The sequence below is a fragment of the Sabethes cyaneus genome, chromosome 3 (assembly GCF_943734655.1).
Source record: "Sabethes cyaneus chromosome 3, idSabCyanKW18_F2, whole genome shotgun sequence".
In the NCBI taxonomy this organism is placed as follows: domain Eukaryota; kingdom Metazoa; phylum Arthropoda; class Insecta; order Diptera; family Culicidae; genus Sabethes; species Sabethes cyaneus.
In genome coordinates, this window is record NC_071355.1 from 204495541 (window position 1) to 204512037 (window position 16497).

General features: G+C 37.2%; 1 protein-coding gene across 1 annotated transcript in view; it reads right to left on the reverse strand.

Annotated features, from left to right (window-relative positions):
- LOC128740606 (arrestin domain-containing protein 3-like) overlaps positions 1-13553 on the reverse strand; it is a 29027-nt gene extending 15474 nt beyond the window's left edge. Inside the window, exons 1-3 of the mRNA XM_053836167.1 lie at positions 13442-13553; positions 6037-6107; positions 5162-5353 (exon numbers count right to left, since the gene is read on the reverse strand). Of these exons, the coding sequence (XP_053692142.1) occupies positions 5162-5353; positions 6037-6107; positions 13442-13553 (375 nt within the window). The remainder of the gene's footprint in view (positions 1-5161; positions 5354-6036; positions 6108-13441) is intronic.
- Positions 13554-16497: the final 2944 nt, after the last annotated feature.

The window sequence follows — 16497 nt, forward strand, 5'->3', positions numbered from 1 at the left end:
TCGAAAGATTAACATTTTGACCATACGTGCTTCAAGTCATTTCGATGAATTCCAAAAATTGACATAGTTACAGCTATTTGTACCGCGCATGTCTGGAGCGATTACACAGCGAATAAAAACTTCAACGTCGTTTTTCTCGAAACCAGGTTTTGAAAGTCGGTACCATAAATATCTCAAGAACGGCTCAAGCAATTCTCATGATTCTTTTTTTGTTTTAAAGCCAACAAAATTATCTAGTGTTTGACCCATCCTTTTTTTGATATTACAATTTTTGTATTTTTTAGAAATGTTTAAAGTCAATTTTTTCGACTAAAAACGTTACTTTTATGTTTGAATGTCCGCCATTTTGTTATGTGTTCGAATTTTAAAAAAAGGATGGGTCAAACACGAGATAATTTAATATAGTTTCATGTCGTTTTGGAATTTTTCAAATCGGATAAGCCCCCCAGCGCCAATCCATGGTACCGTAAATCATGTTTTTTTCGAATGATCATGTTCAAGGAGCCGTAGGGGAGAGGGGAAGAGGTTCACATATTCAAACAAAATTGTAAATATTAGTATAAAGTACAATGTTTTGAATGCAAAAAACCCGAATCGATTCGCTTTTCGCGTTATCGAGAAAAAAAATATTTGAAATAAGGCAAAAATATGGTGTAAAAAGTACTATGCCCCCTTAACTTTAGGTTTCTGGAAATTTTGGCAGAGTTTCTTAAATTTAAAAGTTGTATCATCCAGCGGAATTCAAATTTTGATTAATCCCGCTAAAAGTGCAATAAAAAAATTATTTTTCTTCAGTTTCAATATAACACTTTGATGCGTTCTGCAAAGTTTTACAGCAAATTATTACAAGAAATTTTGCTGAAGACAGTAACCTTCTATATCTTCAGCAAAGATAGAAAAATCCTATTTTTCATAAATGAAAAATCATTAAAATCAGTTTTTCTATTTTAGCTGTTTTTGTAGTTGTTGTATGACTTTTTCCTGTTTTACAAAGTTGTACAAATAGTAAAAATACACAACATTGCTCAATGTAGTATACCTCTATTTTTGCTTGTTTAGGAACTATTGAACTTTTACTATAAAAATACCCTAATTTTCATGCCGAATTACTCTCAAGAAGGCATCATTTGATTCAAAAACTCTCCTCAGAGAATCAGAAAAGTTTCAAGCAGACTGAAAAGTTTTATAAATCATGTTTAAAAGCACAAAAGTTAAACAAAATTTATAGGCTGACCAAATCGGGATAAAAAGCTGATAAAATCGGGGGTAGACAAAATCGGGAGAAGACAAAAGCGGGAGCTGACAAAATCGGAACATTACTGTATAAAAAATAAGTAAAAAAAAATTAGAAATAATAACTTAGAAGTAAGAAGTAAGAAGTAAGAAGTAAGAAGTAAGAAGTAAGAAGTAAGAAGTAAGAAGTAAGAAGTAAGAAGTAAGAAGTAAGAAGTAAGAAGTAAGAAGTAAGAAGTAAGAAGTAAGAAGTAAGAAGTAAGAAGTAAGAAGTAAGAAGTAAGAAGTAAGAAGTAAGAAGTAAGAAGTAAGAAGTAAGAAGTAAGAAGTAAGAAGTAAGAAGTAAGAAGTAAGAAGTAAGAAGTAAGAAGTAAGAAGTAAGAAGTAAGAAGTAAGAAGTAAGAAGTAAGAAGTAAGAAGTAAGAAGTAAGAAGTAAGAAGTAAGAAGTAAGAAGTAAGAAGTAAGAAGTAAGAAGTAAGAAGTAAGAAGTAAGAAGTAAGAAGTAAGAAGTAAGAAGTAAGAAGTAAGAAGTAAGAAGTAAGAAGTAAGAAGTAAGAAGTAAGAAGTAAGAAGTAAGAAGTAAGAAGTAAGAAGTAAGAAGTAAGAAGTAAGAAGTAAGAAGTAAGAAGTAAGAAGTAAGAAGTAAGAAGTAAGAAGTAAGAAGTAAGAAGTAAGAAGTAAGAAGTAAGAAGTAAGAAGTAAGAAGTAAGAAGTAAGAAGTAAGAAGTAAGAAGTAAGAAGTAAGAAGTAAGAAGTAAGAAGTAAGAAGTAAGAAGTAAGAAGTAAGAAGTAAGAAGTAAGAAGTAAGAAGTAAGAATTAAGAATTAAGAAGTAAGAAGTGAGAAGTAAGAGATAAGAGGCAAGAGGTAAAATTTAAAATATTGTAAATAAGGCTTATATTTATCTATCAAAGTTTCATAATTCAATTAAATTTGAAGAATTCGGACTAATTTTGTCTTAAAGCTGTCAGAATTAGAAGTTAGATTTAATCGTTATTGTTTACTTTCAACTTATATCATTTCTGTTTAATTTCGTATGAATTTAATGTTTTTAATCACTTGGAATACTTTAATGTTTCACCGGATTATTTCAAATTGTGTTTTTTCTCGATATGTTTTGCCAAATTATGTCAGCGTTGTCTCAGTTGTTGTTTAAGTTTTTTTTAGTAAAATTTGAAGTTTCTTCAGGATTGAACGTAAAGTTTAACTTTGGTTTTCAATGGTATTTTAATAATATTTCTGTAATCGTTTTAGAATTGTTGAAAATGTAGTAAAAAAAATTAAAAATTTAGTAAGTAAAATTTTTTCAACTCCCAATGTTCCCCTTTACTCTCAAAATCCGGACCGTTGAAGTCTGAAGTAATTTAAAAACTAAATTTAGAATAAAGCAAACTTAATCAAGATAAACATAAGACAAAATTGAGAATGAATACAGTAAAACATATGAAAAGCTGAAATAAAATATACCGGCGAAAAATGGAGCAAAATTGAGTAAACGTAAACCAAAATGCCAAAGATGGAATTTTAGATAACATACAGACTGAACTGGGTGCATACACCATCTGACAAAATCTCGCAACAATAAAGATTAAAAATTTACTAAAATACCGCACACAAAATGGGTCTGGTGAGGTATAAATTAAACTAAAATTTAAACAAAGTTAGTCAGAATTTCTTGAAATTTTGTACAACGTCAGGGACTTATCAATGAAAACAATCTTTCAAAAATTCAAGGTCTACAATTTTCCCAGAAAACTTCGGAAGCAAATATTCGGATTTTCTCGAACATCACTTATTTCAAAAGTTCATAAACCATAAACCAAGCGTCATAGAACAAACAGTAAAAATGTAAGAAAATTTTCTCGGCAATCCAGTCCCAAACCCCATCAACAATTTTGAAAAATGCCCTATTATTTTACAACTATAAAAACTAAAATTTAATTAACATTAAACAGTTAGCGATTATTTTACAAATTCCCAAATTAAACATCGAGGTTGAATGAAAAAAAAAAAGATTCTCGCAACAAAAAACTGAAAAGGGTTTATAATCATTCAACTAAAGACTAATTAGTGATTGCTATAAGCAAGCTTATTCTGTATAACCGGTTCTAGACAGTTGAACAGTAGTGTTAATGCTTAAACTTTTATTCTTTTATTTGCTCTGAGACTATTAGAAACTGGAAATAATTTACGTCAGTTTCTTTGGGATGTTATGTATTTGCATACCTAATTTTGTGTTTAATGTGCTGCTTCTACAGATTAATTACGGCAAGGCACTTTCATTAATGATGTGACCTTTTTTTGCGTCCACTCTGGAAGGTTAACCCATTATGACCCGGGTATACCTAAATTTGGACCAAATTAAGTGAAACTCTGTAATCTATTATATTATGGCTCGAATGTGTCGGGAAACGCAAAATCGTCATTTGGAATGCTTTCAAGGCCAAAATATCGAAGGTTAAATATTTTATAGGCTCAGTTTCAAACAAACAAATTACCAAGTTTTTTACAGATTTCTTACCGAATTTTGTGATAGACTTTACATATAAATACTAATTTACATGTCAGGTAATGTTTCGTCACTAAATGTAGACTTTTTCATGCGTTTTGGAGACAAAAATTTTTTCGCCATTTTTTCAACTTTTTTTCCGCCATTTGTCACAACTTTGCACTGTTGAAAATACAGATGAAATGACAAAAACTGACAAATTATATCACACACACATCAGATTGATGTCTTATCTCTCTTGTAGTGATATATTAATAATGCTAACTATTGAAATTCAGCAGTAAACAGGTTTTGAAGACGAAGTATGATATATCATACGCTGGGTCATAATGGGTTAAGATGCCGCGCAAATTGAAAAATCGTGGTGAGGCTTTTGCTGTTAATTTTTTACAAGTATCATTTCCATGCTGTAAAATTTTGCATTTGCTGTACCTTGCTATAAGCAGCGCTAAGAAAATCAAATTCTTTTTATTCGAAAGCATGGCATAATGTGCTTTAAACTGAGCAAGTAATAAAAGTATTATGTTGGATTTTAAGAGTTATACAAGAAAGTTCATAATACATGCCCACTGCTGTTTCTTGAAAGTCTCCTTAATTTCTATAACAAATTCTGAAACCAAAAGTATTAATGCAAACGACGTGGGATAAAAATAGGCATGGAATCCACTTTTGAGTCTCCCAATTGGCCTCGAAGTACGACAGGTCGAGGTCTAATCTCGACTGGAAGAGACTGTCCGAGTCAATAGGATGGTAGTATTAGCCACACAATTGTTTTCTACCTACTCTGACAGCTGGCTGCGAAGTCTGTCGTATAAAAACGGAAGCGAAAGTTTCGAAAACGAAATAAAGCACCTAGGCCTTTTGTCATACCTTTAAGGGTTTTCCTAGAAATTCATTTGAAAATTTGTCACAACCAGGTTATTTGCTTTACAAACTTTGTTTTCACTGTCGTACTCTACAGTCCATCCATTCGGAGAATAAAGACAAGAGATGGCTAATTACAGTCCCGCATCCTAACCTTCAGCCTAGGGGCTCCCTTCGCTAATTAGCATTAAAATTGTTTGAAACACGTTTACTGAAACATTTCTCTTTGACACAAAAGTAAACAATATCAATGATCCACAAATTCTTTCATCGAAAATCACGTATCTCTCATTTGAAGCAACGATGAACGTGCAATTCAGACCATGAGGTGGTACCCATTAACGTGGATTATTTTCTACAAAAAAAAACCCTCAAACGATGCTGCCATTTGCGGAATGCGAAGCGTGTGAACTTTAATCTTTCGGATGCCCCCATAACTGTGCAAATGGCAGAGCATCATTTCACTTCTTTTCGCTGCGAACCGGTCGCGAAAGCAGACAGGAAATGGTAGGCACCACACTACTACTCCAATGACGTGACGCTGCGATTACCTACCTTAACAAAGTAACGAATGTAACAGGCACGTGATTCGAAGCTGCAGGGTAGGTTGGTTTCCGGGATGTTAAAGCGGAACGGAAACTGGTGCTGGCCGCGTATCAGTACCGGTACGGTGACATCCAATCCTTCGCCGGCACGTTCACCCCAGATTACCGCCCGTTCGTCGATGTACAACTGGTCGTCCTTCACCTAGTTTGTCCGAAAGAGCGGAAACAGAGAAAGTGCTGTACTAAACTAGGTAAATGAATGCATCAAAGATGACAGAGTTCAAGGTTGTACATCTACTCGTCATTACTACACTGTTCTGTTAGCTTAATGTCAAGTGCCATTCCTAATGCTTGACGTTTCAATTGGACTGAATTGTAGTCATTTGTCTCAAATTGCTGTATTGTTGCTTAAAGCAAGATAAAAAGCATGGTCTTTATAAAATTTGGAATGATTTTCGAATATAAATCTAAAAACTACATTAAAGCATTTTGTCATATTGCTGGAGTTGCATTAGGTTGCCCCAAAAACGTGCATTGGATATTAAAACTTGTCACGCATTGGAGTTTATTTTTCAGCCTGATAAATCGACGATTTACATACATGTACTGGAGTGATGCATTTAATACGAGAGCATCCTTCTTAATTGATCTCAAAAGGTTCTCAATTTTGACGACTTTTTATCGTATTGCGTTATTCAGTCACTGTTTGTAATGTTATGTTTTACACATAAATTGTTAACTTAGATTTAGAAATATTCCAGGGATATACACCTATAGCATTCTACAATAAGTACAGATTATGACAGCTTTCAGTAGATATAGTAAATTTTCCTCAGAGGATTAGTTTCATGTTGGATTTACAACTATGCTTCTGAACACAATTACCGTTCTCTTATCGCCAGACACGAACACTTTCCACTCGACATGAGCCTTTCCCCGCAGCAGCAAGCGTATAGCTGGAAAAAGAAGAGGAACGAGTTACATTATGGTCGGAGAGCATGGATAAAGAAGTTTAGAGATTCTCTACGGGATATAATATAGTTACAAATTGTACCAAATTGATGTAGGTATGTGACTGACATTTAAAGTATGTACTTTCGAGTACTTCCGATAGCATGTTACCAACATTCATTTTATTTGAACTACCATCCTTCGGAGTTATTTACATTTTTGTGGGCACGTCTCCGGTAAAGCTATGTTAACAAAAACCTAATTTGTGCCAGTTTCTTATATTCATTAGGCAGCGCTTGTTGTCTATATAAAATAAATTTATGGTTTTTAGTTAAAATTATTCAGAATGCCAGGATCTATTTAATTGTATACATATTGTTCATCTTATTGTAATGTATTTTTAAGATATTCACGAGAATGTCTATACTTGAAAACGTTGTGTTATCTTAGGTCGAGATTATCACCACTACTGCGTTTATTCTTTTTCTGCCAATCATCAAGCACGGTTGTTGTGTACGCTTCAGGATTGTTCAATTCGATGCACTATCTTTATTCAAACCACTACCGTGGACCCCCGTTCGTTTGACCGTTTTTAATCTGAACACTTTTTAATTTGAACCCCGTTGGTTTGCACGACGTGAAAAATGGTGCAAATGTCATTCTCAACATGAAATAATTTGCTTATGCACACAATGCACATAAACACGATTTGTTTGTACTGACCAAGCGTGTTTAATCTGTTTCACATTCCGTTTTTACAACGATTATGATTGAAATCCGATCGGAGAATGAAATATTCGCTGCTTGCAACTGCCAACTAAATCAACCCACAAAACAATAACAAAGAGCAGGGCGGCCAGTTCATACGAATTTTAGCATATTTAGGGTGGCCAGTTGTTCAAATTAAAAAGTAACCCCGTTAGTTTGCATGAAGAATAGTTCAAACGAACGGGGGTCCACTGTACTGTCTTCGGTATCCCAGCTAAACTTCTAAACGCGGGAAGCGAGAGGCTATACGAAGCAATCCACTGGATTATTATCAGGATCTGGGCGGAAGTGCAAATACCGGAGGATTGGTTGGATGGTCTCGCTTGCACTGTTTAAAAAAAAGATGTTGACTCGAGTATAAAAAGTATCGAGGCATAATATTGCTTAATTCCGCCTATAAGCTACTTCCTCGTATCCTGTTCTGTAGACTAAGACTGTTAACGGAGTGTTTCATTGCGAGTATCAAGCTGGTTTTCGTGAGGGTCGTTTTACTATGGAACAGATGTTTACCCTATTACCCTACGTCAGTTACTAGACAAGTTCCGGAAGTATAACTTGCAGACTCATCATCTATTTTGGGGATTTCAGGGCGATGTACGATTCAGGCAAACGAAATGAGCTATGACAGATAATACTAGAATCTGATTTTCCATGTTTCAGATTAGTTAAGCTGGTTCGTGCCGCGTTGTATGGCGGGTGCCACTAACGTGACGGTGGATATACTAAAGCAAGAGGATGCATTGTCTAACCTGCTGTTGGAATGTGCAATACGAAGAACAAACGTTGAAAGGAACGGGACTTTCGAAACACCTCCGGACTTTTTACGGATTACGTCTTCTTCTTTAGCAGCATAGAGCCGGGGTAGCTCGTGCTGTTTCAAGCACTCATCTCCATTCAACTCGGTATTGGGCCACTCGTCGCCAATTTTCTAGTCGTCTCAGAAGTCGCAAATCGCTTTCGACCTGGTCGAGCTATCGTGCACGTTGGGCCCCCCTGTTCGTGGTGCCGGTGGGGTTGTTGAAGAGGACTATTTTCGTCGCACTGGCGTCCGGCATCCTTACGACGTGTCCGGCCCACCTGCTAACTTTCGCTAGATGTACGATGGGAGTCTCCCCAAGCAGTGCCTGTAGCTCGTGATACATACGCCTCCGCAACTCTGCACTTTCAGTTTGTACTCCGCCAAATATCACAGCGTCACGGCTTCAAGTCGTAAAGAACTACCGGTCTAATAATGGTTTTGTACATTGTTAGCTTCGTGCGGCGGCGTATGCTTCCTGATCGTAGCGTTTTACGAAGGGCAAAGTAGGCCCGATTTTCCGCTTGGATGCGCCGCTGGATCTCCTTACTAGTGTTGTTGTCCGCGGTCACCAGCGATCCCAAATACACGAACTCCTCTACCACTTCTAGTTCGTCGCCGTCAACGGTTACCGTCCGTGGGAGGCGCGAGTTTGTTTCCTTTCATGTATTTGGTCTTCGACGCATTTATTTTTAGCCCAATTCTCCTAGACTCCGCTTTCAGTCTGGCGTAGATTGCATCCGCCGTCGCAAAGTTCCTGGCAATGATATCGAAGTCATCTGCAAAGCCTAGAAGTTGGCTACTCGTGGTAAAAATCGTGCCTCTCGTTTCGATGCCCGCTCGTCGGATCTTGAGGGGGTGATGTTGGGTGGGAGGGAGCGATGTTGAACAGCATGCAGGATAGACCGTCACCTTGTCTCAACCCTCGTCGCGTCTCGAAAAGACTCGAGAGTGTCCCAGAAATGTGTACGAAACACATCACTCGATCCAATGTAGCTCTGATCAGTCGCGTCAGTTTGTCCGGAAAACTGAATTCGTGCATTATTTGCCATAGCTTGTCTCGATCGACTGTATCGTATGCAGCTTTGAAATCAATAAAGATGTGATGCGTGGGCACATTTTACTCCCGACATTTCTGCAAGATCTGTCGGATAGAAAAAATTTGGTCTGTAGTTGCGCGAGCCCCCATGAAACCCGCCTGATAATTCTCTACGAAACCTTGTGCTATCGGTGACAGCCGGCGTAACAGGATCTGGGAGAGTACCTTGTAGACGGCGTTTACCAGCGTAATACCACGATAGTTGCAGCAGTCTAGCCGATCACCCTTTTTGTAGATGGGACAAACCACTCCTTCCATCCATTCCTCCGGTAGCTTTTCCTCCTCCCAAATCCTCGAAATAACCCAGTGTAGAGCCTTTGCTAGCGTTTCTCCGCCATGTTTATTAACGTAACCAGCTAAAATCTCGTGGTTTGCAAATTCGCACAAAAATGGCGTTCTACAGAATATGTATCATACCGGTAGCCTTCTACGGATATGAATCATGGACGCTGCAGGAAGCTGGTGAAATGGAGTGTAAAGCAGACGCGTAAACAATGAGCTGTATCAAGTGTACAAATATGGTAATCAGGAAATCCGTTCTAGTCCATTGTCTGCCATAGCTGTTCCCGATCTACTGTTTTGAATGCTGGCTTGAAATCGACGAAAAGATTGATGTGTGAGTACGATGTACTTCTGACATTTTTGAAGGATTCGGCAGAGTGTGAAAATCTGACCCATCGTATTTTATTTAGCGCCATGAAGTCCGCCTAGCAGTGTCCTGCGATTTATCTTGATATGGGGGATAGATCCATCGATTACTCTGGTAATTTTTCCTATTCCCAAATCCTGGAAATTATCCAATAACGTACTAAATACTGATGATTTCCTACCATATTTAAAGTGGTCACTACACTTCTCAGGCCCCGGTCTATAACTCTTAAATATGAGATTGATTCAGCTTCTCGCAGAACTTGCCCGTTCTCCGAAATAAATATTTTAATTATTCACGACCTCTGTCCTTCTTCTGAGGCTTTTCTTTCTCAGTAATCGTGGTCTACTGATTTCGCGCTTGGCGATACATAACCGAATTCTCACTGGTAGTAAAGCTTCGATAGCATTCCCCATCAAACTTACTAGCCATGTTATGTACTGGAGAAAGTTTGAAAATTTGGCATGCTATCTTCGATTCAACCGTCCATCTACCTCTTCCGGCCCCGATAACATTCCTGTAAGCTTCGTCAAACTATATCGAAACGTATTTACTCCTCTTTTAACCGACCTGTTCAATGAAACTGTGCAAACAGGAATATACCCTGACTGTTTAAAAAATGCTCGAGTAGCTCCTGTGCATTATTCTGGTGAAACAGAAGTCTTTGCAACCATCTAGTCCGTCGTTAGTCAGATCATGAACTTCATCCATCATTATGGCCTTTCTCAAAAAGATCGGTACGGATTCAGGCAAGGCTTATGCGCACTGTCAGCTTCCTCTAACTTAGCACAGAGCATCTATGATTCTTTGGACGAACGAAAACTAACTAGGGTAAAGAACCGGTTTTAAGCAGTCTAAGCGGATCACTGATTGTTTTACCTTATTATAAGCGATGGGTTGACTAAGTGGGGGATATCAGCATACCAATCTTCTTGCTATTTTTAGTTCTTCAAGCTGTTATCATTGGAAGACACTATTGTTGAGCTAAACTTTTGATTTTTCGCTTTAAAAGTTGGAGCGATAGAATTAATTTTGAACGGACTGAACATATTTTCATCCTTAAGGTGCCCCCATAAAAAATCCCTCGAATTTTTCCCCCTATTCAGTAAGTTCGCGTTCCTATCCGCAACCTACTAATCGGCATCTGCATTAATAGATTTGATATTTTTGGTCGGTAGATGCGTAAAATGCCATCTGCCTAAATTGTTTATCGGGGCATACACTCACCGCACCGTTCGGCAAATGGTATTCGTCGTCTCTTTTATTCTCTAGTGTTCTTATGGGAAACTGCAAGTTTGACGTCTCGCTCGCTGTTCATAAGGATGGTGGGAGAAGAAAAGAAGCAAGCATAGCATGCACACGGTCCGACTAAAGAACAGTGTTGTCAAAGCAAATAACATTGAAACACATCGTTGCTTTATTAAATCACTGAAAAAATCTTCGAAAATTATTGAAAAAGCTGTTTTTTCTGTTGTTTTTAATAAAGAAAAATTAATTATGAACATACATTTCCAACGTGGTATTGAACCACGTTTTCAACATTGGAGGTTTCAGGTAATTTCAAACCAATAATTCTTATTTCCAGAACCGAAACAGTATCTTGGCAACACGATAGTTCATCAGTTACGCTGCAGCAGCTGCTACTGGTGACCAGGTTCCGTCAATTCAGAATTTATTTTCAGTCTTCAAAAGATAGTGAATAATATGGTATGTGGCAATTGAGTGCTTGACTTTTAGAGTGGTTGTACTCAGTGCTGAAAAATGTGATGGATTGGTTAGTAGCGAGGTGGCGATTGCCTTCATCAGCTGAAAAATGTACGTTTTGGACAACAATTTTTAATTTATCATATTTCTTGTCGAAAATCCAGTAAATTGTGTTTGTGTGAATTAAATCTATGGTTAAGTGATTTGTGAAGATGTTCCTATCAAAAGATTTTGAAAATATGAATAAAAAAGTGTATTTTCGGCTCATTTATTTTCAGCTGATTAAAATAGGTGACACTGCTTAACTCGTTCCTTACCCTAGTTTGATGATTTGAAAATGACTTTGATACAATAGACCGTGGTCTGCTAAACTAGAAGCTTATGGAATTTGAAAAGTTACTAAGTCCCTACTTAAAAGATGTCTCAAAAACAGGACCCTGTTTGTGTTTCTGTAAAAGCTTACTGGGAACTATTTCTACGGGTGTGCCGCAAGGTAGTAATCTGGGATCAATATTGTTCTTAATATTCATCAATGAGACAGCCAAGCTAAAACTCTATGAAAAATTGCATCTTTATGCCGATAGTATATCTGTTTTCTACCAACGAAATAATTGTGCTACAATAGAGCTCCATATCTAACAAGTTCTTCTACTTCGCAACGAATTCTGTGAAAGCAACTTGCTATCGATGTTGAAACACTCACCTCGTCAATTTCTCCCAGATTAAGTGCCAATTATAGTAAATAGTTCAGGTTTCAAAGAAGTACAGGAAATCCCATTTCTTAGCCTAACGTTAGATAGCAAGATGAATTGGAATGCCCACGTCGAATCGCTAAAGTGGAAGTTAACGTCCTTGTGTGGAATTTTGAGGAAGGTTTCCTCCTTCTTAGTTATAACCACGTTGAAAATACTATGTTTTTCACTGATTCACTCCCTACTCTAATATCTGGTTGCCAATGGGAGGTTTGCCTGTAAATCATTACGAAAACTCCAGAGGATACAAAACAAATGCTTAAAAGCTGTTCACAAGAAACCTGTTATGTACTTCACACAACTGCTATACCAAAATCCTCATGGTTTAATGCTACCGATCGGAGCGCTACAAGAGACCCAAATGTTAGTTTACTTGCGCAATCCCCTTTCTGAATCCTCTTTGGTACCGACTAGAATACACGAAAGACGCTCCAGAAGACAAATTGGTCCCCTTTACCTTAGATTTAACACTGAGCTCCGTCTCAAAATAAAAACAATTATCTACATCGGAAGCAATCTATTTATTAACGTCGTGCAAAAGTGCCCCCTGAATGCAGATTTTTGAACGTCGCCTGCGAACCATCATTAGAACATTAAATACCGTACTGCTTTTCTTGAAGCTGGTCACATCGCCCGAATGCTACTCTTTGTTTTTGTTTATTCTTTCCACCACACATCGTCATGCACTGCCTCTTATCACCAATACCGCCATCAAGCGCAGAACATCGCCAAAAATAACTATTCGCCGTCACCACCCGGCCAATAAACATAGCTTTGGATCTGGTTGATATGTAATTTCAGTAAGACGGCACTACATGCCACACAGCACACGAAAAAATGAATCAATTGAGAAACACTGGTTAAACCAACAACAAGCAAGGTCTTAAAAGAGAATATTAGAAGATAATAGGATAGTCATTATTGGTGAGATATATGCCGACGTGCTTGAAAAATTGACGTGCAAAATTGTACCTTTTGCATAAAATGCCTTAAGCATAGTCACGGCCAGTATTTGAAAAAAATTAAACAAAATTCTGTTAAAAAAGCCGTGTTACCCGGCTCGACGAATTATTGACCAAATAAAATATCAGGAATGATTAAAAATCCGCGCAGCTTCAGGGAAAGCCATAATTGAATTATACTGATGGCTGTTGGTTCTACGGTACGACAGCTCGTGGCATCTACTTGAGCAAAAATATTTTTCGTAATCTTCGACAAATTACAAATGAGCTTGGTAATAGATATGAAACATTCCAGGGAATGACATTTTTTCGTAGGTATTTCGCATTCTGTCGTTATAAAGTAAGGCACCGACAGATCCTATGAAAATCACTTGCAATAAACTTCTACCTTGGTAATGCTGACGAACGTCAAAAATAACACAATTACTTATAATCTTATAATGATTTTTCATTTCGTTCGCTAGCTCCGGTTTTGTTTTCCTTCACATCAACCTGGGACACGAAATGCTCTCTTTAAATCTCATTAGAATTTCATTTGTGTTTCGGCACTTTTTCAACATAAGATTTTAAAGCAGAGCCAGAATTTGGAACTATCATAACAATACTCACATTTTAGTTTGAAGTTCTCAATGGTGTGGATCACCACCTTCCCCGAGAGGACCTCTCCGGCGTAGTAGTGTTCCTTGTCGAGCCGTATATCGAGCTCCTTTATATAATCCATAGTGGGCCGAACTCGAGTTTCCCACGCCGGCGGCGATACCTATACACTGTGTTTCTATATAATAACTTTCAAACTTCACATGCTTTGCTGCGAAATTATTATGCTTCACTACTGGGATTTAGTTGCCGACCGTTGCGAACGTAGAGCTTTTGTGAGAGTTCGGTACAACTGTAATGGCTTACAAAGCTAAAAGTTACCCTTCGTTTGCTTTACTGTGCCAATTAATACAGACACTATTTCGCTGAAGTTTATCTTATTAGTTTATTGTTCATTTGCCTTGCGGTTCGTCGTCACTTTTTATTTGTTCTTGCCACTGAAAGTTTGTGCTTAAACTTTGAATTGCTTGATTTTTTATTCAGTTTGGTTTTTTAGCTCCATCCGGTATTTCAAGTTGAATAACTCTTCTCCAAAATTTACAAAAAAATCAATGAACTAAACGATAAATTGCGTTGAAATGGAAACAAAATTAGGACTTTCATATGTTGCAAAAGTTTAGACACGCCAGTGGTGAATTTATGTTTTACCGTTCAGCTTAAGAAAAATAGTTTCGACTTTTGAGAACAAGTGCGCTCACAGTTTCTCTGTTTTTTTTTTCTGGGACCAGACCATCATCCTTGTTCCTTATGCAGGGTGTTCAAGCGAAATCAGCAAAATTATCCGCAGATGTTGTTACACTCATAATGGAATTGACTAAACTGTATCGTCATGGATCGAATGCTTCCAGACAATCGAAGACACAACATTTTTTTTTCTAACTCAATTGTAAGTCTCGTAGAAAATGAAAACGTAATAAAAACTTTTCCTTGGAACTGAACTAGTTATCTCGCTGTTTGGTAACAAAAATAAAGAAATTGTTATTGCCTTTACGGCTATTGAACACAATGAAATGCTCAAAGAATGTTTCCCTTCCACCCAATGCAATATCACCAGCGTGCTCCAAATTGAGCTCCATGAATGGGGAAAATAAAGATTTTCTTGAGAGGGTGGGATCTATTCCCATTTGGTATCTGTGGCTAAAAACGAACATGGTTATTAATTGAAAGTTGGAAAAGTTTGCTATCATATCTGGTGCATCTTATTTCTTTTTCCGTTTTATTACTGAATCTAATTTTTGCCAATTGAATTCATTCTGTAGGTATTTGAAGTTTGGCAGTGGCAACTTAAATATAATTTCGCCATCTAATCAATGTCTTGATTAGTGTTAGGTTTTCATTTTGCTAAACAAATGAATTAATTTAATTAAACCAAACCGGTAGAAACACGGTATTTATTCATATTTGAATCGATCACCCATATTTCACCGTTTTTATTACTTCCTTTCCCGTTTTTGTGAACTCAGGAAACGACGGCATTACGACGGACGGCATAGTCAAATACTGTCACATCCTATCGCATATATTTGTTTGCTCCCCGTTTCCAACAATCATCCCTTTAGCTGCTAGCGGATGACCTTCGTGCGGCATGTATAGCAAGCACCAAGCAGCATACAATTTCGGCGGCAGCGGAAAACGATATTCGGCACAGCACGACCGGAACAGCAGCGGTCCATTGATGTGGAAAGTATTGGATTTGGGGGAAAATAACACAGGTTGCGTTTTGCACGATTTTTTTTGCCAATCCAATTGCTCCTTCTTTTCTTTGCCAGGCCAGAGGAGTAAGTTCCAGCTTAACTTTCCCAAAACAGTCATCACATAAGCGGATTTATGTATTACAGTTCTCTCTTGAAGCGTGTGGAATTTTGCACAAGATTATCTGGAGAATTAGCTATGCTTTTAGTATACGGAGTTATTTCTTGCGTTTTGCCAGGAAACGTCTTGTAACATTCCGTGGTAAACAAAACAATAAATCAGATTGTGGATGGGATTTTTTGTGTGATCTCAAAAAGACAGGCTTTTATTCGTTACTGTATAATTTATATCAAGGGTTTCCAGAGCAAAGTTATCGGTATGAGCTTTCATATGCACATATTTGAGACACCGAAACAAAGAACGTAATTCCGTTTGTTTGAATTCTTGAGCACAAATTGGTAAACGACACAATCAAGAAACAGCATAAGTCATTGTGGATCACCCCCAATTATGGGAATAAACAGCTTTTTTGTTTTAGCAAAATAAATCATCATCTTTACTCATATTTATGTTTCTAGTACAATATAGACACTAGAAAGTTAAACAAGACGAAAGATAAGAATTGGTTCTACTAAAACAGTGGTTTCATCATAGATGTTGATGCAAAATTGCGAAGTGACTGTACAATGCTTAAACTTTCATCGTGTACATTACATTTCTTTTGTTTTATTATGGTTTCACCAGTCGATTGCTTTATTATAAGCTAAGAGGATTTGATCTGCTTTGACGTGCAAATAACAAAAGAAACTCCTGTCAATTTATGCGGAAAGCTTCTTCGGAAGCTAATTAAGATGGGAAAATTAGCTTGAGGAACTAATAAAGGCCTTCAGCTCCAACGTGCTTAGTATACATTTCGAAATGTTCATAGTTATTTCGAATTGATATCACGTTTAAATTAGCTATCGGGAACGCTGTTTTATGTTTCGGTGAAATGTCTCATGTTCCAAGAAGAACAGCATTTGATAACGGTACGTGTTGATAGAAGGGCGTATAATTTGAAAATGATTGCCATATTCAAAGAAATGTGCAAAATTTCTAACTACAAGAGGCCCTATAAACTCCCCTTTTCCGGGTATTGAATTCAATTTTGGCATATGCTAACGGGTGACAACTAAAATTTTGGATTTTTTTTTTCTCAAGCTGTCAATTGTCTATTGTTGAATTGTTGTACATTGTCTATTGTTGATAAAAAAATTAGTGAACATTTGAAAACGGTCCGTAATAAGCTGTTCGGCGAAACTCCCGTTTGATGTCGAAACAGGAGCGTTGTGCGGCCGTCATGTCAACTTTGCGAATGCATCTCTTGTTTCTACCAA